Source organism: Gigantopelta aegis, chromosome 9, assembly GCF_016097555.1.
Source record: "Gigantopelta aegis isolate Gae_Host chromosome 9, Gae_host_genome, whole genome shotgun sequence".
NCBI lineage: Eukaryota > Metazoa > Mollusca > Gastropoda > Neomphalida > Peltospiridae > Gigantopelta > Gigantopelta aegis.
In genome coordinates, this window is record NC_054707.1 from 52967084 (window position 1) to 52994181 (window position 27098).

Consider the following 27098-nt stretch of genomic DNA (forward strand, 5'->3'; position numbering starts at 1 on the left):
TTATTAGCGGAAATTGCAATGTTACATTTAAAGTTTCCTTGTGACATACTGCAAGACAACCATGCTGGCTTAAGCTGACAGAATAAACAGACGGAGAATGTATCACATTAAAGACAACTCATTGAAGATCGGTTCAGTTATTTGTATTCTTCAAATATTGGAGCTCAACAATTTAAAACATGATGTCTGTGTCTATTTGAATGAAGATTAATGATTGCAGCGTGTCAACAGAATGCTTTAACCGGGACCCAGCATCGATTTTGGTGGGAGGCTTGTATATTTGGATCGTACTTGCAGAGTTTGGCTTCTCCACATTTTGAAAGGCTTTGTCTTCTATTACTTTTAAATTAGAACAGCAATGGTGTGGACTGTTTTAAAAGCATACCAGAACTAATAATAAAACATTTCAATACAATAGAAAACAGAAAGGAATATGTTTGCATCAGTTTTGTAACCATATCATGGCTGTGCCAGGGGATATTTTCAAATCCTAGGTAACCGAAGTCTGTTCATATGACCAAGTTAGGTAACCGATTGTTTGGTAATGTGAATGAAATTTGCATTGAATTTACATTTAAATGCCAGTATTTCCAGTGGATACCACAAGTTTAAGCAAAATAAAATACAAAATACTTTTTTATTGGAAATCATTAAAGAACACACAGCTTGATTGATACAAAGTTTTGGTAAAGTGACTTTCTGAATGCATAATAGTTTACCACACAACTAAATGGCAGTTCACATGAATTTAAAGTTACATAACTGACACATCAACTGAACTGGCCTCGGTGGCGCAGTGGTTAAGCCATCGGACTACAGGCTGGTAGGTACAGGGTTCGCAGTCCGGTACCGGCTCCAACCCAGAGCGAGTTCTTAAGGGCTCAATGGGTAGGTGTAAGGCCACTACACCCTCTTCTCTCTCACTAACCACTAACAAACTAACAACTAACCCACTGTCCTGGACAGGCAGCCCAGATAGCTGAGGTGTGTGCCCAGGACAGCGTGCTTGAACCTTAATTGGATATAAGCACGAAAATAAGTTGAAATCAATCAATCATCAACTGAACGATGGTTCACATGAAATATTATACCCTGCTGTGTCTAAAACATCCCTTAAACTTGTTTTGTACAGATATACAGTTTTAGATCTTATATAATGACTTTGTACAATTTCTTTAATAATATATTTTTCCAAGTTTTAACAACAAACATTTTGTAACATAATATGAGAGACCTTTAAAGACTAGAAGAATGGCATTTTCATAATTAATGATTTCTTTCAGATTTTAAAACCAATCAATACACAGTATGAATTTACATGAATAAATAATATTACATGTCAGAGGATGGAACAGTTTGGCTAAGTGAATATTTCAAAATTTTATACAGATGCATTTCTGGCTGGCTGGCTGGCTGGCTGGCTGGCTGGCTGGCTGGCTGGTTGGGTTGATGGATGGATGGATGGATGGATGGATGGATGGATGGATAGATGGGTGGATAGATGGATGGATGGATGGATGGATGGATGGATGGATGGGTTTTGGGTGGGTGGATGGATGGATGGATGGATGGATGAATGGATGGATGGATGGATGGATAAATAGATGGGTAAAATGATGGATGGATGGGTGGGTGTAATGATAGATGGATAGATAGATAGATGGATGGATGAATAGATAGATAGATGGATGGATGGACAGATGGATAGGTGGGTGAAATGATGGATAGTTCGATAGATTGATGGATGGATGGATAGGTGGGTGAAAGGATTGATGTGTGGTTGAATGGATGGATAAATAGATAAACAAATGGATATATTATTATATAGAGAGATGAATGGACTAATTTTTTATGTTTCTTCTCTTGTTATCCAGAACAAGTGTACACTGTGTTATATACCAAACAGTGAATTTTAAAATGTGCTGAGGTATCACACATTCACTTCCCTGTCCACATAACCCTCTGTCATGCTATCCAAAACAAGCAGCATTATGCAATTATGATACAACATGGCAATATCTTCCAACATACATGTATGTTGTAGATCAGTTGAAAGACCATCTACTGAAATTAACACTACAGACACTGATTTTCATCAAACAATGCACATATTACTTGTACAAGCATAACTGGATCAGACTAATGTTTTTTAGTTAGTTTCGGCGGATACCCAACAAATGTAATAACATGCTTGAGTCAGTTAGATTACATTTATATCTAACAATGTATTCAACTAATTTTCACTCTTCTTCGACATATGTTTTAAAACATCTTTTTAAAATAAATGGTATGTAATGGCCACTCATGAGGTATTCTCGATATACCATATGACAACACAGGAATTCTTTTTTTCACACAGGATCATGAGTCATAATTACTATATATTTGACAGCCGCTGTTCAAACATCATGTTAAACAAACATTTCCTTCCCTGTCTAGTTTACACTGAAACAAACAAAACAGACATTTGTAGGTAATTACAGGTGTCATAAATTTTTCATCCTGAGTGTCGGGAGTGATTTACAAGTGTTGTGACATTACTTATTAACGTCCTGTGTTGTGAAATCAATACCTCTGCCAGTTGGGTGATCATTTGACCACCTGTTGCCTGTTCTCAACTTGAAGATATTGGATTCATATCCAACCTGTACTTTGTTCAACTGGTCTCTGTAAAATGATAAACAAAACACATGTACAGCCATACCTGCTAGAGAGGCCACCTTGCATAATGACCAACTGTCTTGTTTTGGACATATTATGTGCTGACGCAGACCAGATTTTTATTTCAACTTATTTTCATGCTTATATCCAATTAAGGTTCAAGCACACTGCCCTGGGCACACACCTCAGCTATTTGTCCAGGACAGTGGGTTAGTTGTTGGTTAATGGTTAGTGAGAGAGAAGAGGGTGTAGTACCCATTGAGCCCTTAAGAACGCGCTCTAGGTTGGAGCCGGTACCGGGCTGCGAACCTTGTACCTACCAGCCTGTAGTCCGATGGCTTAACCATTGTGCCACTGAGGCCGGTTGCAGACCAGAGCCCAATTACACAAAGATCTGTGACTAGCAGTTCGACCGGTCATACATGTTTGTTTACATGTCTTTCACATCTATTTCACACAAAAAATTACATCATTATGGAAGATGAAGCATTTTGAGGACAAAAGAAAATGAAAAATGTGTACTTCAAACTATATCTGTTGTACTGTTAATAGTAATAGGAACTGTGATTTAGTCCAGGCGCGTGTGCAGGGGGGGGGGGGGGGGGGGGTCGAAACACCCCCCCCCCCCCCCCCGCTCAAGGCAAAAACAAATTTCATATCCCAAATTTTTACATTCCTGTGAAAGCAGCTCGGCTAGCCAGCAGAAAACACCTCAGAATAGCCCTAGAAGGGGTCAATTTTTCAACATTTTCGGGGGGGAGGGCCCCCCAGACCCACCACTGCGGGCTTCGCCAGACACCTCGCCCCCCCCCCCCCCCTGCAAAATTTCCTTCGCACGCCCCTGTAATCATAGATTTATGTTTATGTACAAAACTAGGCTTACAATGTCAACTTTTCAACATAGGAGCCAGATGGCGCCTACTTGTATTTTTTATATAGATAATATGAAATATTTCAGCTGTCAAATGAAAAAAGTAGCTGCATATACAACCAAGTCAGTCTCAATGTAGAGGCCCAAATGTTTTTTTTTTAAAACTGGGCCCAGACCTGTGTCCATGGCAAATATGATTAAAAACAACTTTGACGTACAAATACAGATATATTTACCTCCATAAACATCACCTGGCTATGTTTATAGATTTCTGGGTGGTCTTTATAGACAGGACCAGCTGCACAATGTAGTAACCGAACCAAGCCAAGTCAAACATAGTAGTTTTATTATCATGTAGATAAACCACAATTAAGTTTATATATGAAACTACAAGTACATTGTACAATGTTTATTTGTACTTGATCATTAAAAAGATAATCAGCTTTTGTGTTTTGCGACTGTTTTTCAGACAGCTATCTGTGGAAGTGAACAAAACAAATTTACTGCTAGGCGAAATAAGAAGGTGAAAGCCACATATACCAAATGTCACCCACTCCACTAGTGTGATTATATTATGGATGTGTCTCCACAATGCATGACCTCAATTGAGGATGATTACCAGCAAGGCAAAACATGTTCTGTATACCCTATGCTTGAGTTATACCCAGATATCTCAACTAATAGCAAACATGGAACAGTCCTAGCTGTCAAAAGAGATATACTGCAGCTTCACCAATCATCTATTCACCATCAACTTTATGTTTGTGATATCCTAAACAAATGTCTTTGCTGCTGTGTACCGGCCTCGGTGGCGTCGTGGCAGGCCATCGGTCTACAGGCTGGTAGGTACTGGGTTCGGATCCCAGTCGAGGCATGGGCTTTTTAATCCAGATACCGACTCCAAACCCTGAGTGAGTGCTCCGCAAGGCTCAATGGTTAGGTGTAAACCACTTGCACTGACCAGTGATCCATAACTGGTTCAACAAAGGCCATGGTTTGTGCTATCCTGCCTGTGGGAAGCGCAAATAAAAGATCCCTTGCTGCCTGTCGTGAAAAAGAGTAGCCTATGTGGCGACAGCGGGTTTTCTCTAAAAACAGTGTCAGAATGACCATATGTTTGATGTCCAATAGCCGATGATAAGATTAAAAATCAATGTGCTCTAGTGGTGTCGTTAAATAAAACAAACTTTACTTTTTGCTGCTGTGTCTTGAAAAAAAAAATCTTTCCTTTACCTGTGTAAAAAAGAAAATGAAAGGAAGGTTTGTTTAATGACAAGTCGGCCCATAACATTTTAAACTATGTCCACTATGTGTCGAACATAGTATTTGTGAGATCTGGTCTGGAGAGTGACAACAAACCTGCTTCCACTTTGATTAGCAACAATGGGCTCTTTTATGTGGAAATTAAATATGCTCAACATTGCCACTGACAAGCATTTTCCCACCTAGAGAGCAACACTGTGTAATTGTTGACAAGCAGGAAAACCTTCCAGTGAGCCTACTGAGGAATTGATCCCATGATCTTCTACACCTCAGACAGCTACTCAACCACTAAGAGAAATTCAGTTCCAACAAACACACTGCGACATAGTTTTATTTAGACAAGCATGATCATACTGTAATATCAAATACATTCTGTGGTGGCATGAAGGCTGAATGCTGGTATGTTGCAGATACAAATGTATGAAACCTCAGGACTGCATAATGTAAACCAAGTGTGCACTCATTACAACAATACTGGGCAGGTCTTTTAACACTAAAACAATAACTTGCAGCCACAGCGCTTAAAATGTTTGATCTTTTAACCTTAAAAAAGCTCATGTTTTGTATTGATTTTGCAAGGTAAACATTGGCAAGATTTCAATGCATTTAATGATTTTTGTTCAACTCCATCATCTGTGAGCCAAGTTTGTACTTAGCGGTCAAACATTACCTTCATGTACATGCATATGTGTCACCAACAGCTGCCTTCCTGCACCCATGGTGACTGGGGGGCGGCATCTAACTCAGTTGGTAGAGAAGCCTCACCTGAGGTGCTTTCATTGCAGGACAGAACCCCGTCAGTGGACCCATTCTCCCAACCACTGCCCCATGACTGGTATATAGCAAAGGCCATGGTATGTGCTGTCCTGTCTGTGAGATAGGTACATATAAAAAGATTGCTTACTTCAAACAAAAAAATGTAACAACTTTGTTATAAACACTACAGGTCAGAAAACAGCTGATGATTAATACATGTATATCAATATGCTCTAGGTGTTGTTAACAGTTTTGTTTTGTTTAACAACACCACTAGAGCACATTGATTTTTTTATTAATCATCTGCTATTGGATGTCAAACATAATATTATGGTCATTTTGACACAGTCATAGAGAAGAAACCTTTTCAGCTAGTAGCAAGGGATATTTTATATGCACCATCCCACAGACAGGATAGGACATACCATGGCCTTTGATATACCAGTTGTGGTGCACTGGCTGGAATGAGAAATAGCCCAATGGGCCCACTGATAGGGATCAATCCTAGACCGACCGCGCATCAGGTGGACACTTTACCACTGGGTTACGTCCCACCCCTAAGTTGTTGTCAACAAGACAAACTTTAACCATGGAGATTACCCTCAGTAGACTCACTGAAACACAATGCTCAATGTTTGCTCAATACAGGGCACACTGCAGTAGGAACACATTGTAGCTCAATGGCAGACAACTCACCCGAGGTGTCAATGGTCATAGGATCAATCCTACATCGTGGACTCGTGTTACATACATTGCAAAATAGAAAATTATGGCTACACATATATTTAAATAAGTTAGCGAGTTAAGCAAACAATAAGGACCGATTTATGAAGCAGTTTTAAAGCTGGTGTTTAAGCATTGTAAATGTTTGTAGTTACATGTATATAAGACAAAAACAGGGCATTGTAAATTCAGCTCTATGTTTTTAAAATTGGCATAGCATTGCTTTATTTATAGCATCTAATAATAGCTGATAATGTACTTCAGTATTCTTTAAACAAACATTCCTTTCTTTTCAACAAGTTAAGTATACTGTAATATATATGCAGTGTGCAAAATGTAGGTCAAATTCAAAATATTTTATCAATGTTGTATAGTGACACAAAACTGTCATGGTACTTTCCAATAGCAACCACTGTGTACACTAAGACTGTATGATATGTCTAATCTTTTTTCATTTACTAATCAGTATGTAACTTGTTTATTGCATGTCAATACTTACTGACATTACTAAAGACCAATGACTCCCCATTATATTTATTATCTTTAACCAAGATAGAAAAGACTAAATTATATTGTTTTAATCTCTGTAAGTTGTCTAACATGGCTATTTTGATATGGTATAAATACAGAGGAAATCTTCTTCTAATGAATAGCAACAAGGGATCTTCCACTTGCAGTATCTCACCTACAGGGCAAAACATACATTGTACAACAACCTTTGGTATATCAGCTGTGTGGCACAGGAGGCAATGATCCACCAAGAGGTTTGATCCTATGGCATATTGAATTTGAGGTGAACATTCTAAAAGTGAGGGGCGGGATTTAGCTCAGTCGGTTGAGTGGGCTTGCATCGCAGGATTGAACCACTTTGGTGGATCCATTCAACTGATTGGTTTTTTTTCATTCAAACCAGTCCACCACAACTGGTCAAAAACTTTGGTATCTGCTATCCTGTCTGTGAGATGGTGCATATATCCATTAGCCGATGATTAATTTATCAATGTGCTCTACTGTTGTTAAACAAAATAAACCTTTTTTTCTACCAGTGAGCTATATGCCTCATTCTATTAATAAACACAATAAATGCAATTATACCCCTGAGTACACTGCTGAGAGTGGATATTGTGAATATCACGCCCACACAATACCCAGTTACACACAGCAGTGACTGGGTACAGAAGAATTATGCATCATGGGAAGAAAAAAAGAAAAGAAAAGAAGTTTGTTTTGTTTAGTGACACCATTAGAGCGCCATGGGAAGAAGACAACACGGATGGTGTAGTATTTTACTACTGATCTACATCCCCCCCCACCCACACACACACCCCGAGTTGAACAAAAAGTTAAAGATTGTTTTGTTTAATGATACTACCAGAGCATATTGGTTTATTAATAATTTGATAATTTTGACTTGTTTTAAGTGAAAACTTACTGCATTTTTTCATTAATAAGGGATCTTTTATATGCACTTTCCTACAGACTAATAGAATCTATCACCGATGTGAGGTATAGATAAGGCTATTCCAACCCAAGGGACAACATGTTTTTTATGAGGGCCGAGGTTTACCGAGGCCCTTACAAAAACATTTTGTTCCGAGTGTTGGAATTGCCTTATCTATACCTCACAACAGTGATTGATACTTTTTATTGCCCATTTAATTACAGTAACAAAACATTAATTTTGTAAGCTACGGTCTGTTTATTGTCGAACGATTCGTATACATTTCACCTGCAAACTCATTTAATCATACGTGGAAAAATATAGTCCACCTGATGAAACGACATAAATATGTAATGTTCAACTTACCAATAAATATAAAGTTGAAAATATTAATTTGTTTAAATATTTTTAAAACAATGATACAACGTGAAATGGCAAACAGAATTTTAAAAACCATGAGTTGTGATGTCAATCGTCGTAAAACATGAGTTATGATGTCACGCGTATGTAGAAATCGTCTAGCCCTTGGGTTCGGACAGATTTATCTAGCCCTAAGGTCAGACAGATTTTTCTTGCACCGTGCAAAAGCTGGATAACCCTGTCCAGTGGGCAAGAAAGTACAGTACCTACCATGACTTTTGATATACCAGTCATGGGGCAGTGGTTGGAATGGAGGAAAAACCTAATTAAAAAATGAATTCACCATGCAAATAGTTTAGATCTTTTGAACACAGCACCTCAGGTGAATGCTCTACTGACTTATCTAGTTCCCATCCCCCCTCAAGTTGAACAATGGTTGTACCTGTCCAGTATAAACATCTGCCCACCTGCAGCTAGAGGTGCCAGAATTGACTTTCCATCGAACAGTGGCCAAGAGATATTGGCAGGCACATTGTTGGCATTTTATCTCAAGACCCCCATCTATCCTTCAGCACACATTAAATGTGTACCTTGCTGAACAATGTACTCGGCATAGCAAGTCCTGTAAAAGACATTTCCAAAACTGTAAATATTCCATACCTGAAACACTTTACAACACTGTGATGGACATAGAATGTAATTTAAAATAATGGTGAAATACGGCATAGAATGTAACTTAGAATAATGGTGAAATACTATAAGGATGGATGGATGGATGGATGGATGGATGGATGGATGGATGAGTGGATAGATATTTTAATTGATGGATGGATGAATGGATGGATGGATATTTTAATTGATGGATGGATGGATGGATAGATATTTTAATTGATGGATGGATGGATGGATTCTTGAATGGATGAGTGGATGTATGGATGAAGGATAAATGGACCGATGGACAGATGGATGGAGTGACTGCCAGACAGACTACACCTGATAAATCACTAACATGCACACTTGCATGTATATTAATTATTATAACTGTATATTTGTGCCAAATCATCATCAAGGCTCAAAACTCGACTTAATTATGGTAGACCAAAAACAATATCTGGGCCACTAAATGTTTTTTTCAGTGGCCCAAACTTGTTCTAGGTAGCCCAAACACAACATATTTATATTTCAGGTTTTAAGCGAAATATTTAAGCAAGCATAAGAAATGTGCTTCATTAAAATAAGATTGATTTGAAGAACCACTTCTAGATAGCAAAAATACCAACATACATATTGAAATGAAAAATTTAAAGAAAACACTGACTTGAGCAAATTATTTACTTATTTTGTACAATTTTACAAAATGTCTGAACTTAATAATTCTTTGTTTACTATATCAACACCAAATACATTGCATGGCATGACTAGTCTCCCAGAAGTAGCTCACGTATAATGCAAAAAATAATGTACAACTGGGCTACATACTTGTTGTTCATGTTTTAGTGAAGTGTCGTTCATGTGTTCAGTGTTTAATATACATTTGTAAGTATCCTAACAGAACTTAACTTCATTTGTGCTAAACAGAATGGAAAAAACAAAGTAAACTTCCTTGTCATGCTTGCTTTTTTTCCTTTGCTTCTTGCTGTGCGTTTAAGAAATTTCAACCAAGCAGAGGACATCATGATCGTGATTTTACTCAGAAAATGGGAACAATTAATTTCATTAGTCAATTCAATAGGGACCAAATTAACTGGCCAATTAAAAAAACAACAATTAAAACGAAATTTAAAAAACCCATCCAGAATACAGAACACCATGAAGCAGATGACAAAAACTAAGATGGCATTCGGGAATGTTCGGTTTTGATCGCGCATTTAGTCGAGATGTTCAGAATGGTTATGAACTGGATCATAAGGTCTTTGTTTTATAAAGACTACAACTAACTGCATTCGGTATACAACATCAATGTTTATAATATAAATGAATGTTGACAAATTGCGGTAAACCGATACGTTCAGTTTTGCGCACCATGTCCAAGATTTTAATGTGGAATAAATATATGTCATACAATTAGTAATAGTGGCTTATATATTTCAGAAAGAAGAATGCTCAAATAATAATATCTGGTCGACTAACACCATTATTTTTTTGTATTTAAGTTGTCCAAACGGGGCTTACGTCGCATTTGGCAACCTGGCCACAGGCTGTTTTGAGCCCTGATCATCTGTCTAATAGTCGCAATGAAGAACCTTGTTTAAGGACTCATAAATAGATTGAAATAATGCTTTCTGNACCTTGGTTATGGACTCTTTCTAAATTTCAAAAATATAATTTTAAACTCATTTGGTTTTATGATCTACTGCTTATTTCATCAGTGTAATTGTGAGACAGGATTCGCAATGAAGAACCTTGGTTATGGACTCATAAATAGATTGAAATAATGCTTTCTGCTTTCTAAATTTCAAAAATATAATTTTAAACTCATTTGGTTTTATGATCTACTGCTTATTTCATCAGTGTAATTGTGAGACAGGATTCGCAATGAAGAACCTTGGTTATGGACTCATAAATAGATTGAAATAATGCTTTCTGCTTTCTAAATATCAAAAATATAATTTTTTAAAAATAGCACACCACTAAAAAATAATGGGATAGGATATTTTTAAAGGATGGTCTGGTACACTATTTCTAAACCAAAATATATCTAAATCATATGAAGATTTTTCAGCCTAAATTTTTTTTATAAGAAATAACCCTGCAAACTATTTGACATAGCTGACACTGACAAATCTGCTAAGCTGAATCATAAAACTTGTTTGTTTTGTGTAACGATACCACTAGAGCACACTGATTTATTAATCATCGGCTATTGGATATAAAACATTTGATAATTTTGACATATAGTCTTAGAGAGAATACCCACTACATTTTTCCATTTGTAGCAAAGGATCTTTTATATGTGCTATCTCACAGACAGGATTGCACATACCACAGTCTTTAATATACCAGTAGTGGTGCACTTGCTGGAATAAGAAATAAGCCAATGGGCCCACTGACGGAGATTGATTTCAAACTGGCCGTGCATCACTGAATTTACATAACTGCCATTACATAACTGCCAGCAAAACACATGTATGACATTATATACATGTATGTACATGTACTAACCACACCAAAACAAATTAAAACATCTGTAGCACGATTTGCACACCTGGCTTCAGCAAACACTATTATATTTACATAGCACTCTGAGAAAAAAACATGTAATAGTCAATCAAAAACAGGCAAGAACTCATCACAGAACAATTCTGTTTTCAAACAGTGTGTACATAGGGATCGAACTTAAAAAGGAACTGCCATGGGTGAAACGACCAACCGACTACAATTTTGAGCCTGGCTATGGCAATTTTTTTAAAGTGATATTTTCAGCCAATAAACATGACTAAAAGGTTACCGTTATTTTACTGTGTATAGACATATTTCAAATGTGCAAATGTTAAATACTGGCTGATAATGTACACCAGGTGTATACATTTTGCCAATGTTGAGGAGCTCTCTACCTACAGCAATTTATATTTCAATGACAGCAATTGCTGTCGGTGCAAATCATTAAGTCCGAGCCCTGTGTAGATTCTATATAGCATTCTGCCCCTGCGCGTGCTATAACCTCACCGTGGTGCAGGGGTGTAACATTCTCTTTGAGAATGGCCAATACAGCACAGATTGAAATTTTGAGTAAAAGTCCGTATCTATCTGTGATATTTGTATTTTTGAGTAAAAGTCCGTATCTATCTGTGATATTTGTAATTTTGAGTAAAAGTCCGTATCTATCTGTGATATTTGTAATTTTGAGTAAAAGGCCGTATCTATCTGTGATATTTGTAATTTTGAGTAAAAGTCCGTATCTATCTGTGATATTTGTAATTTTGAGTAAAAGTCCGTATCTATCTGTGATATTTGTATTTTTGTACAGTTCTTTACACTGCAGGGCTAGAAATGAAAACAAAAATCTACATGCACCAGGTGCATGCTGTAAAAAAAGTTACATGCACCAGGTGCATGCTGTAAAAAAAGTTACATGCACCAGGTGCATGCTGTAAAAAAATCTGCATGCACCAGGTGCATGCTGTAAAAAAAGTTACATGCACCAGGTGCATGCTGTAAAAAAGTTACATGCACCAGGTGCATGCTGAAAAAAAAGTTACATGCACCAGGTGCATGCTGTAAAAAACGTTACATGCACCAGGTGCATGCTGTAAAAAAAGTTACATGCACCAGGTGCATGCTGAAAAAAAAGTTACATGCACCAGGTGCATGCTGTAAAAAACGTTACATGCACCAGGTGCATGCTGTAAAAAAAAGTTACATGCACCAGGTGCATGCTGTAAAAATTTTTTACATGCACCATTAAAATTCTGCATGCACCAAAAATAAAGTAAATCCTGTTAACAATGAGGAAAATATTATTTTAATTACCTTGATTACAGTGTTGATTGTCATTTTCTTTTTAATTTAACTGTCACTATCAGTATCACTGTCTGACATCCATGCTGGATCACAGTCACTGTCAGGGGGGGGGGGGGGGGGGGTCTTTTTCCAAGGGGAACTGCGTTTATTACTGATTCTTGATCAAATTTGAAAATTTCACCCAACGTAAACGCCTTACAGAAATCTATAATAGGCCTATTACAAAAACGTACGAATATTTGTGTTTTGTATTAAGCAAGTTATCAAGTTTTTTAACTGGATAAGATCTGTTGGTATAATATAAATTAGCCTACAGAATTCGACGAGAAGTTGCGATTGAAATAATCACTGGTTGACTTTGAGTCAACTACACGAGTAACGCACCTGCACGTTCGCAATCATCTGATCAAGTGCCCATATTTGAGGTCGAAAATGTTCAAGGCAGTTACAGTACTTTGTATTGATCACAGATCTGGCGGAGTTCAATTTGTCAGTGACGACAACAACTGTGTTATGCGCGTCGATACCCCAAAGTCGGTCTCGACCACCTTCCCTAATACCATTCACGGATATAACCGAGATATTGCCGGCAATTTTCGCAAATATATTTTACGGAAATGACCGAAAGAGCGCCATTGTTGTAAGTAGGATTATGGGATACAAAATGAATGCGCCCATAAGATAAAAGTTATCGTTTTCATGTGGCGAACAGATTACGAAATGCATACGCAAAATTTAACAACTTGAGTCTGAATGTGGTAGACAACAGGATACTAGTATACGCAATACACAGTACTTGAAAAATATTAGCATGCACCACGTGCACCCAGTTTTAAAAGTTACATGCACACGCAAAAATCAGCATGCACCGGTGCATGTACTAACACTGCATTTCGAGCCCTGCACTGTTTTTATTTAAATCTTGAATTTTTATATTAATGTTGATTAACACCTTATTTGTTTGCATTACCATAGTTTGACACCCAATAGCCGATGTATTTTTCATGCTGGGGTGTCATTAAACATTCATTTATTCATTCATATAGCATTCTGAGAGAAAACATGTAACAGCCAATCAAGAATAGGCAAGAACCTGACACAGAACCATTCTGTTTTCAACCGCTGTGTTCATGACAACATGCAGTTCCAAGAGAACAGATAACAACTTTCATTCATAATTGATTATTCCTACAGATTACCGCCAATATAATGGTTTGTCGGATGACGGGCATTAAGTCATGTGTGTCAACTCATTTGGTTTTATGATCTACTGCTTGTTTCATCAGTGTAATTGTGCGACACGATCAGCAGTGTATACTGAGAGGCATAAATAATGCAATGGGTATTCACAGAATGTTTTCTTAAAGAAATGTTGTATCGTATATATATAAAGCATAAGGACAATTGACAAATTAGTAACAACTACAATTGAAAGTAAAGTTTAAAGTAAAGTTTGTTTTATTTAACGACGCCACTAGAGCACATTGATTTTTTTTATCTTATCATCGGCTATTGGACGTCAAACATATGGTCATTCTGACACTGTTTTTAGAGGAAACCCGCTGTCACCACATAGGCTACTCTTTTATGACAGACAGCAAGGAATCTTTTATTTGCGCTTCCCACAGGCAGGATAGGACAAACCATTGCCTTTGTTGAACCAGTTGTGGATCACTGGTCGGTGCAAGTGGTTTACACCTACCCATTGAGCCTTGTGAAGCACTCACTCAGGGTTTGGATTTGGTATCTGGATTAAAAATCACATGCCTCGACTGGGATCCGAACCCAGTACCTACCAGCCTGTAAACAGATGGCCTAACCACAACGCCACTAAGGCCGGTATACAATTGAAAGAGGAGTTTGTTCAAAATGAAAAATAATGAAATAAAATGCATTTGAAACACACAAAAAACACAACTCTGTGTTTACTGAATAGGTAACATTTGTTTCAGTATCACGTGACAATTCATTACATAAATTTCAGAGATCACGACACAATTTTAAAACATTAAATAGTAGTTGCTATAATCAATTTTTAATTGAGGAAAATTTTTAAAAACGAAATGTTCCCTGCTGCAACAGCCAACAACATAACATTTTCTCAGCATTTCTTGACATGGCATATTGAAGAAAGACAGAAAAACTAAACAAAATATGGTTACTTTTATAGGAAGACGAGTGCAAAAAAAAAAAAAAAAAGATTTTCATATGAAATGCTATGTACTGTAGTTGCAAGAAATACCAAGTTGTGTTTTGTTACTTCAAACACATTTTATTAAAATTTTCCTCCCCAATTTGAACAATATACTCTTTCAGCTACAATTGGTATGAATATGTAATTTTCCTGCATACTATAACATGGAACAGAATTTAGTTTAGCCCATTTTGAAATATGTAGAGTATTTCCTTGAAAACTAATAAAATGTGGTTAATTTAAAGGGACAGTCCTGAGTTTGCTGCACTTTTTAAGATGTTATCGACTAACAGAGACTTTTTAATGATTGTAATTACATATCAAATATATTTTTCGGCATAAAATATTAGTGGCTGTATATTAAACGTGTTTCTGATCATTCTAATATTTGTACTAGGTTAAATTTCATCTTATTTCCTGAAATATTGTTTTTTCATACGTACAAAATTATTTGAAGACAAAATAATTTGGACTTCTTGCAAATATTAAGACGACCAGAAACACATTGAATATACAGACACTGATATTCTAAACAAGAAAATATATTTAATATGTAAGTTTAGTCGTAGAAATATTTTATTAGTCGGAAACATCTTACAATGCAGCAAACTCGGGAATGTCCCTTTAAGGCAATTTTTGTGAGCCAAACACTAATTGTTTTGTAGCCAGTTTGTATAAAAATTAGTAATTGTCTAATTTGCAATGGACTGGGTGAGCCCTAAAATATATATGATATGACATTTCTATAAAAAAATATTCAGTGAAATACCCATTGCAGGGAACAATATTTCAAAATCTTAGGTAACCAGAAGTCAGTTCATATGAGTTTTACTTAGGTAACCAATTGTTTGGTTATGTAAATATAGTTCTCGTAACCGATGAGTTAGGCCTACCTAATCCTAAAACACTTGAACTATGGTTCTGTGCTACAATGGTGGTTCAAAAATATAAACTGATTTTCACTTTCATTACTGATATATGGTACTTTTAATGTTAGAATGTAATTGTTCACCACATAACCAATTGGCGGTTCTCGTGATTTTAAAGTTGCGTAACCAACACGCAAACAGAACAATAGTTCTCGTAAAAATATTGTACCCTACATTGCGTTATTTATGCCTCTCAGTATAGTATTCACTGCCATGTAGAAAATATTCCTGAATAGGTGTACTAAGCAGATATCAACCATAATGACAATGATTTCAATGGGTGTATAATATCGGGTGTTTGGATCAAATGATCCAGACCAGTGAATAGCCATTATATATATATTCTTTCGTAAAAGCCTGAGGGTAAATGTACATGTAATTTAATATTTTAGCAAACATTAAGGTGCCTCTGTGAACCTGACCCAATGTGACTGTTGGAATTAAACATCCTAGAACTGTTAATTAAGATCAGTTCAAAGTTGCATAATCGTTAAGTCGTTAGAGGGATACTATCTGATTTACTGCTCAACATAACGGTCTCAGGTGCTTCAATGTGTTTGTCATGAGTGTATGTTTGTCATTATTAAAGTTGTGCCATAACAATATAGTCTGAAATATATACATACATACATGTGTGTGTGTGTGTGTGCGCATGTGCATGTGTAATTGTGAGTGTACATACATGCTACATGTATGCAGTTTTTAATATTTAATTTACTTTTCTAAGCCAGTCTCACTTTATAACCAATGTTAGAAATATCATATTGATTTAAAAACCAATTACCCATACCCATATATGTGACTCATGTTATACCAGCCAAGTATCATTATGACATGTTGCTTGTAAAAATGGGATGGGAATGGACAATCCTTAGTTATTATAACATCTGATAGCAACAAGATCTACATCTGGGTGGTGTTGTTAAGATAATAATTAACACTTTATAAACCATTCCTAGTATTGTTATATACAATCATTTATATACTCCAGGTATATGTCGCCCAGTGGTAAAGAGCTCACCTCATGCACGGTCAGTCTAGGATTGATCCCTGTCAGTGACCATTAGGCTATTTCTCGTTCCAGCCAGTGCACCACAACTGGTATATCAAGGACTGTGGTATGTCCTATTCTGTCTGTGGGGTTTTGCACACAAACGATCCTTTGCTACTAATGGAAAAATGTTGCAGGTTTCCTCTCTAAGACTATGTCAGAATTACAAAATATTTGACATCCAATAGCTGATGATTAATAAATCAATGTGCTCTAGTGGTGTTATTAAAAAAAAAAAAAATTAACTTTATATACACCTGTTGTTTTACTGTTGTTTTACCCTGGGGGAAATACTGGTCTGTCTAATGAAGTACTCATTAACAAAATAACAGCATTATTGCTACACTTGTAAAAAAAAAAAAAAAAACCCAATTATTTGAATACTGTAAATATCACAAAACTGACTTCTGTTCATGACAATGTTTTCTTATGAAAACTGACAAATTATATGAATGAATATATACTTTTCAATCATACTCTCTTTTTTTGGTGTCAGTGTACACAGAGGAACAGAAATCTGCAGTTGTCATAACAACCTTAAATATGTTATTTAATAACCTATTTAAAAAGTACAAATATTCATTGCCTGTGATTTTCTTTTGAAGTATTTTTAGCTCAGACACATTAAATATTTAGTCATGATGGCAAAACATCTCCACTTCATCCAAACATATTTTTTGCCTTATTGTCTCCAAATGTGAGCATCACAGAACTCGGACAACATGTCTTTCACGGGAGTAAACAGAGGAATATTGATGATCATAGATTTTGGCACATCTTTCCTTTGATGAAGGAACGTTTACGGTATGTATACAGTGCACAGGATGATCTGGACATGTAGAGCTGTGTAATCCAGCATCAGTGGCATAGCATGGGTTGCCAGTGCCCAGGGCAAGGCAAGTATTGCACCCCCTAACCACCGGACCGTTAGCACTCCCAGAGTCCCTTCGACCAGTCCAGAATTTTGCGCCTGGGGCAACCACCCCAATGGCCCTGCCCACGCTACGCCACTGTCCAGCATGGGACAAAAATCAATCTCACATTAGATAGGTGTATGTCTCACTAAAGTTACAGACCCCATTTTTTGGGACACAACAATGTATTTTTCACTATTAGATCCATTTTTTGATAATTGAAATCAGACAATAATTATATTTTATTGTTTAGATTATCCATTGCCATACATCTGAAATGTGTCTGGTCATCCTGGTGTTTGTAATTAACATGAAATGTATTTTTCATGATTCTAAAAATACATGTACCTCTGAGAAGTAACAGTTATGGAGATGATGTGCTCTAGTCTATTTTTAGAGGATGTTTCCCCATTTCACTGTCACAGACTCTTGTTTCTGTTGTAATTCATACAGATACATGTATGTTACAGGTTTGTAAATTAACCAAACTTAACCGGCCTTGGTGGCATCATGGTTAGGCCATCGGTCTACAGGCTGGTAGGTAATGGGTTCGGATCCCAATCGAGGCATGGGATTTTTAATCCAGATACCAAATCCAAACCCTGAGTGAGTGCTCCGCAAGGCTCAATGGGTAGGTGTAAACTACTTGCACCAACCAGTGATCCATAACTGGTTCAACAAAGGCCATGGTTTGTGCTATCCTGCCTGTGGGAAGCACCAATAAAAGATCACCTTGCTGCTAATCGGAAAGAGTAGCCCATGTAGTGGCGACAGCGGGTTTCCTCTCAAAATCTGTGTGGTCCTTAACCATATGTCTGACGCCATATAACCGTAAATAAAATGTGTTGAGTGCGTCGTTAAATAAAACTTCTTTTTTTCTTTCTTTTTTTTAACCAAACTTAGTGTCCATGTTCACAGGCTGAAACCAGGATCTATGACTCTTGATAGGTGTCCTTGAAAAACAGACCTACGTTTTACAAGTCTCTGTACTAATGGAAAGGAAAGGAATGTTTGTTAATAACATCTTAGCAAATTATGAATTCTGACCACTTGGTATCTACATTTGTAACATATGTTTATTTCAACAATTGGTATAGAGTGTGAAGGAGGAAACCCACTGCTCTTGTACAAAAACAGGGTATCTTTAATGCAAATTAATATATCCATTTTCACATGAACAGCACAACACTTGGTCTTAAATCTTGTACCATGACCACTGCAACATCAAAGCTAGTTTCTAGACATCTAATTACGTTGAGGTTATCAGATCCAAATTGACCAGTTCATAGAAGGACATAATTACAGTCAAAAATCAATTCCACAAAAAATTAATCGAATGGCTTCCTTGTAATTGAAGCATTGACTATCAATGTCAAAACAATTTAATGAACAGTGCATGTCCAACACGATCAGATGTTATAACCATTTCATCTGACAAAATTACAATATTAATTTTTTTTGTTCTTCTAAATATCCACACAAAAAGGCAGTTTGTTTTAACCTAACTCATGATTTTAAGCTGTAAGTACGAATACAGGGTTTTATTTCTAAAATTTGACTAACACACATGGCTTTGATTTTGGGAATTATAGCATTGTTTTACAAAACTTAGGGAATTTTCATTTTCATTTAAAAAAACATCTTAGTAAGCCATGTTAGAATCGAAAAGACTAATACTATATATATACTTGTTTATTCAAATTAATATCTAGTCTTATGTATTGTTTTCAAAATATGCCTTTATATAATAATAAAAAATGAGAATTATTTACATAGATTGTGAATTTTTACCCCAAAATTGGGAATAAAAAATGACATAGCTTTTGAGGAATGGTGGTGAATGATGCCGATTATCGAAATCTAGAAACATAGGTGATAAATCCCTGAAATATTTATTTAATTTTGTCTTTAAAAATGGTAAAAGACTCAAACTAAGTGTTTACTCTGAAGAAACACCACATGTACCATACACTTCTGTAAACACAGAAAGGCACTTGTCCTACATATGTAAATCAAGTTGATGTAATTTATTTGGCCAGTCATAGGATTAGGTAAAATAGCCCATCAAGGAATACCTTTCCACCAAGTCCATCTGGCTAAATCTGTCAAACACGAAATTCTACCCATGATGTAGGGCCTATATATATACTCTTCAAAAAAAGTAGGAGAACCTGAAATATTAATGTTAATATAAACTATTAGACTGAACATACGTTTTGACCACAGACATCCTAGTAATGAATGTTCAGGTCTGTTTATCAACACATCGAAACACATTCCATAGGTTCCACGTGCATCACGCAGTAGCCCTGTACACGTGTGTGGGGTGTCATTCTCGATTTTGACAATTTCCAGGAAGGTCGATTAATCACGGTGGAACATTATTTCTGTCAATCGTTTTCATTCTGTTGATTATATAGTTGTTATTGTTTTGTTTTTAGTCATTTTTATTGTTTGAATTTGCAATTTACTGATAAAAAAACACATGAACTTTTCTAATTTCACTTCTGACACCAATCGTTCTTCAAGATCTTTGGTGGTCATAAAACCTACTGTAATACTGAACTACCGGTTGTAATGTTTGCCCAATTAATTCACTATTATCATATAACCATTCCCCACAGCTAATATACCTTACAATTTTGGCAATTGTAAATTCTTATTAGAGTTTCCCTATTTTTTTTTTTTGAAGAGTATATTTATAATGAAAATTGAAGTTCTTAAACTCTCAGACATACAAATTTGACTGCAAATGAATTAGACAGAGTAACCTGAGCAAGTGTCATGTAATAGCAATCAATATTTGTTTTTCAGGTTGGTCTGAAACTAAGTTTCTTAAGTCTTCTGGATTACAGGTTTAGCAAATAACAAACTGATTACTTGCACTTTTACATGTACAGTTGGTGTGAATTCTTATTCAAGAAGACCGAGTGAAACAAAACGTATTTGTTTTGGACCCCGGTCAATGTGGGGACATGCTTTACACACACACAAAAAAAAAACAGTTGGCTCGCTGCAACTATGAAAAACACCATTCTCACAGTGAGTGTAAAGGCAGGATCATTTACAAAAAGGTAGAAAACCAATTAGAAAAAGAAAATTGAGGCAAGACACAAAAACTAAATAAAGATAAAGAGAAAAAAATAATGAGAAAGGAAAGAAAGAAAAACACAACAAAGATGAAATTAAGAATAGGAAAAAACAAAGAAATGAACAGAAGATAAAACAAAAAAACATTAAGTAAAAAAGAATATGTATGATAATATGTTAAATTATGTGATTTTCAAGAATCGTTTGCTATTCAAACAATTGTTTATGGTTGCATGATGGGAGACCTGTCAATGATTAAGATGCTGGTAATTGATTTGCAGGTTTATAAGTATGTACGTCTGTGGTGGTATATTGACGAGATTATGAAATTGTTGCTCACCCACTCTGAATATTGATATTTCCTTTGTTGGTGAAACAAGAACAGCCATTAACAATGCATGGGCCAGGTTGTTTGAAACAGAGTGAAAGATGTAAAAGTCAACCTCCTGAATTATATATAGCTTTATAAACAGCGGGCAGGGTATCAAGTACATGTACATCAGTATGTCCAGATAGAAAGAACATGCTACTTTAATGACATCTGCATTGTCTAATCATGTTATTATTATTGGAAGGTAAAATCTGGTTTGGCCTACTACAAAATTTTCTAAATTTTCACGAGCGTGCAAACTGTACGCGGGGGGGGGGGGGGGGGGGGGGGGGGGGGGTTAAGGGGCCAGCGTACGCTTTTTTTTCAAAATGAAAAATGTCTATCAACATTTTTCATTTGGGGATGTACACTTTTGGGGGGGGGGGGGGAGGGGGTGATCAAAAGTGTACAGTTTGTATGCTCGTGAAAATGTTGAAAATTATGGACGGCCCTTAGAATGGTAACAAATACCTCATTCATAGTATGAATCATACAGACACTGATATTCTAAAACAGAAAATATTTTAGTATGTAATTTTAGTCATCAAAAAGGCTCCATTAGTCCATATGTTGTACATGTTACAATGGAAAAAAACTCAAGAGTCCCTTTAAGTTTATGTGTAGCATAATGACAATCCTTGGTTTAGAAAATGAAAGACATTAACCTATTGTCGCTAATAGGATACTACTTGTGACTATAGTCATGAGATCATTTTACATGTACCTTCCTACAGACAGAGCAACTATTCACACATTCCCTTACCAGATAATTTTAAAAAATATAAAATTAACACAAACTTAAAAGGAAAAAACAGCCAATATTTTATAAGAGCCTAAATTTATCAATTTCAAATTTTACAAAATGGTACTAAATAAAACATTCATTAAAAACAAAATTCCAGTTTTTTATTTGAACTGTTTGTGTATGTGTTACTTTAAATGTGTTATACAATGTAGCAATTATTTGTACTATAAAGTACCTCTGGATGTCATACATTGTTTGATACATGACCTCTGTTTATGAGTTTCACAAGTACATTTCATTTATCACTAGTTTCTGCAGTGTTATGGTGTTATGGATCATTTATTTTGAACTCTTCATAATAAAAGATTTTATTGTAAAGCTTGATCACGCTTTGAGCATTTTAAGATAATGTTGACCTGATCTTTGCTCATTACTGGTCTATATTCCCGGATTTATAGCAACTTCAAAGTAAAGTGTGCACAATGTATTCATATGTAACACTTTTGTGATTTATACAATGTTGTGTGCATTGCATGCCTTGAACATAAAGTATTTGATATGTATCTGTATTGCACATATGTATAAATGTATAAATGTTTATGTGTGTGTGTGTGTGTCTGTGCATGTGTGTGTGTGTGTGTACATGTGTGCGCGCATGTGTGTGTGTGTGTGTGTGTGTGTATGTATGTATGTATTTATGAGCATGCAGGTTACTAAGTTACAAATTTTAAATTCTGTTTTACAAGAATTTTATTTACAGGTTTTGTACAAAGTCTATCTAGTCTGATATAGGACCTAAAAGATACCTAAAATATTTTCAGACTTTTTTTTCAAAACATAATAAAACCAGTGATGGGATAACAAAATAAAGATTTACAGCTTTGTCACTAAAATATTGACACCTATAGAGTCAGTAAATCACACAAGAATGCAATAACTATTAAATTAATAGCTTTTTCCAGTAAAAGCCTAACATAATTTAGGTACATATGTTTTATTACATCTACCCTGGACGACTGGAAACTGTGTCATAGTACAGTCAAACCTGCTATAGCGAACATTGTATTAAACAGCCACCTGTCTTAAAAGATCACACTGTTATTCTCCTAAATCATGTAATAAGAAAAACTGACCTGTATTAAGCAGCCATCTGTTTAAAGGCCACTTTTTGATTCTCCTATTGATGATGGCTGCTTAACAAAGGTTTATTTCAAATGTTTAATTTTTTATTTGTAAAATACTGACATTTTAATGAGTAAAAATTAAACTGATGGAGAGATTTAAGCCTAAACTATTATAATAATAGTTTTTAAAGTTATTTCAATAAAATAAAATAGCGTTAGAAAGATGTAAACTAAAATTCAAATATACTTTACCTGTTACTGTCTGTGTGCTGCCAGTCACAGACTCACTTGCAACACAGAACAGCAAAATCTGTAATACACATTCAAGCAGCAGACGACTTTTCATTTTTAAAAATCTCCTTCAAAAGTACAAAGCGCTAAGTTAAAGCCATGGGCTACAAGTCCACAAAGATTCGCTCGAGTACTTTAATCCACTTGGCATGTTGACAAGTTATCAGTGAAAAACCGTAACCCACATTATTATATTTATTCCTAACTTATTCTGACAGTTCCCATCATGATCACGTCCGTTCTTAAAAGCAATGAACACTTTTTCAACGTGCTCGTCTCAAAATGTAAATCGTCTTGGCGTACAGACGTCTCCTGCATTTTCGTCTTGTCACCGTCGTCTGATCTCATTAAAAGTCCGTTGCTAGGCACCGTAAGCTAAGGAACCACAAGAAAAGTTTTGAAACTCAACAGCCACATTCTCCAAGCAGACGACGCAATGCTGTCGCCTCATGTTCGTTTCCCGTCGTAAATGATTACCTCCGGTAAAGCGCACCTTTCCCGCGTTTCTTTTGTTTACACGTTTGGTCCATCAAATACGTGTACAATCTGAGACTGCTCGCTACACAACTGGTGCCAACTAAAGAAGACGAGCAATGGTTTTGCACGTCTGCTGGTTACTCCTTACTGATATGTCTATTTAGCATAAATCTTGTATACCCAGTAAGAATAATAACAACACAATCGACTGTACGACATATCAATACCAATCAATACTTGTGTAGTGCTGTGACGCGCAAGATTATTGACGTGTGACAGAGCGGCAAGTACTAAAAACTACCTTGTAGAGTTGACGTAAGATAAACCGGATCTCGTACACATCACGCAGAGGAGTAATAGACGTTGCAATATGACAGCAGCTGAAAGTGGGGGAGGGACAATATATTCATTTGATTTTGTTTCTGTGGGGTAGTGGCGTCGTGGTTAGGCCATCGGTCTACCGGCTGGTAGGTACTGGGTTCGGATCCCAGTCGAGGTATGGGATTTTTAATCCAGATATCGATTCCAAACCCTGAGTGAGTGCTCCGCAAGGCTCAATGGGTAGGTGTAAACCACTTGCACCGACCAGTGATCCATAACTGGTTCAACAAAGGCCATGGTTTGTGCTATCCTGCCTGTGGGAAGCGCAAATAAAAGATCCCTTGCTGCCTGTCGTAAAAAAGAGTAGCCCTTGTGGCGACAGCGGGTTTCCTCTAAAAAAAAACCTGTCAGAATGACCATATGTTTGACATCCAATAGGCGATGATAAGATAAAAAAATCAATGTGCTCTAGTGGCGTCGTTAAATAAAACAAACTTTACTTTTCTGTGGGGTATAAAAATGCATTGTCTTCTAAGTAGGGGATATTATATATACATTTATCTCATTAGTGAATAGAGATTGATATGTTATTGAACAAAATGTCTGAAAAATATCTCGCTTGGTGTGCGGTCGGTCTAAGATCGATCCCCGTCGTTGAGCCCATTTGGCTATTTCTCGTTCCAGCCAGTGCAGCACGACTGGTATGTTAGAGGCCGTGGTATGTGCTATCCTGTCTGTGGGATGGTGCTATAACAGATTTCTTGTTACTAATGGAAAAATGTAGCGGATTTTCTCTCTATGACTGTCAAAAAATGACCATATGTTTGACATCCAATCAATGTGCTCTAGTGGTGTCGTTAAACAAAAACAACAAAAAAGTTTCTGAAAGCTTTTTCAGGTAGTACTATTTAAATGTGGAATTTTTTTTATCTCTTTGACTGTATGGAGAATGGAGACCTATAAAGCCGTAGATTTCGTCGTAATGCATTCTGGCCACACCAGTATGTGTGTGTGTGTGTGTGTGTGTGTGTCTTTGTGGGGGATAACATGACACAACTTCCCATAGGGTACTGGTTATGTCATCTACTTGAAGGTTGGGTGGTGCCGAGTTCGAATCTCAGTGCTGGCTCCAACACCAGCTAGATTGAGGTTTACCATGCTGTTATTGGAGCCAGTCGGTCAAACAACTTTGTACTGAGCCGGTGTAACGTGATATTTTGACTCCCATAGAACACTGACACCCGGTCACTTTTCTACGACAAAAGGATTGAAATGTTTTATTTAACGACGCACTCAACACATTTTATTTACGGTTATATGGCGTTGAACATATGGTTTAGGACCACACAGATATTGAGAGAGGAAACACGCTGTCGCCACTTCATGGGCTACTCTTTTCGATTAGCAGCAAGGGATCTTTTATATGCACTATCCCACAGACAGGGTGGTACATACCACGGCCTTTGTTACACCAGTTGTGGAGCACTGGCTAGAACGAGAAATAGCCCAATCAGCCCACCGACGGGGATCGATCCTAGATCGATCGCGCATCAGGCGAGCGCTGTATCACTGAGCTACGTCCCGCTCCTACGGCAAAAAAAATTCAGTTTTCTACAGTAGAAAAATGACTCCCTGCTGAAAAACCCGTAGTACTACGACTCCCCACACGTTTCAAACTGACCCCCGTGGAATAACGACTCCCTCTTAAAACCACAGAAAACCTCATTCGGATTTCAGTTTGTGTTTAAGGTTTTCAGCTTAGTTTGCGGTCAATTTTCTTTATATAAGCTATCCATGGGACCTTAAAGGTTGCCTCTATGATCAAGTAAACAGTTCAAAATAAATGCATATATAATACACGAAGGCACATGCCTGATCTGATTATTATACCAATATTTTAAAGACCGGAATATTTCCTTTTTATTTTATAGTAAAAATACTGCGGTATTAAGACCAACCCGCTACTACGGATTACGATCAGTAAAGTCAAACCCAATAGTCGTATTCAGTGCATTTTTATTTTTACCCCAAAAATGCAACCACATAATTGACCTGTTATGTAACATAATTGGCAAACAATAAATAATGTGGTAAAATATTGTCTAGTTGTCCACACCATTGTGTTAAAATTGATGTGTTTCCCAGACAATAGACTTATGTTTATGTAGCTGAAAAGACAGGTATTTTGGTACCACCAAACAATTGGTCTACAAATTAGCACGTCATGGTTAATTTGTCGAATCATGGGAACGGGACCCAAAGGTCATGCGTTTTTATTACCCTTTGGCAGTGGACACCCTATCACGTCGGGAGGGTGTTATTTATCCAGACAGTTGTTAATATCTATTTTGTAATAATTTTCAATTCAATTAAAGGGACACACCCTAGTTACGACTAGTTGTTAACCATTACGGCGTTGTTTTTCGCTATTAAACCCATTTTTTTACAAATAAAATTGCACTTTACTTACCGTTTATTATTTAGAATATACATTTCCATTCACCTGAAGTGTTTTTTGGTAATCCTGGTAATGCTGGTGTTTGTAATACCACAAAATAAATTGTTCGCATTTCTTAAAAACGGACGCACGTTTGAGAAAAAAACGTTGAGCAGACAAAGTCTAATCTATTTTAGAGGGGATATTTCCATTTCAATGTCACAGACGTTGGTATACCACATGACCGTTATCATTTTGGTTCGGTTTGTTTTCTTGTGCACGGTTCGTGCAATCAACATCCGATTTGTTGTTGTTCATTTGTGAGATTTTTCTTCACAGTTCGTGAACATTTTCAGTAACAATAAAGTTCTGACAAGTAAGTGTCTCAATACAAAACGTTACAAACCCTTAAAACCAATAATTTTGCTAAGTCTTACGATATCTGGAGAGGGGATACAACCAGGACAGAACAGTTGGAACATGTCCAGGAGAGGTGAAAGAAACGCACCCCATGTCTGTGAAATTTGTCGTGACGTAGGCATTGTTGTGCTTCGAGCGACATCTACCGGTCACATCAAAATACTAACTTTCAAAATTATTTCAAGCAATTGGGACATGG

At 36.5% G+C, this 27098-nt stretch overlaps 1 protein-coding gene across 1 annotated transcript in view; it reads right to left on the reverse strand.

The window, feature by feature from the left end:
* The window catches only part of LOC121381047 (mucin-17-like), a 75825-nt gene extending 51893 nt beyond the window's left edge, over positions 1-23932 (reverse strand). Inside the window, exon 1 of the mRNA XM_041510129.1 lies at positions 23206-23932. Within this exon, the coding sequence (XP_041366063.1) occupies positions 23206-23299 (94 nt within the window). The 5' untranslated portion in view covers positions 23300-23932. The remainder of the gene's footprint in view (positions 1-23205) is intronic.
* Between the last annotated feature and the right edge of the window lie 3166 nt (positions 23933-27098).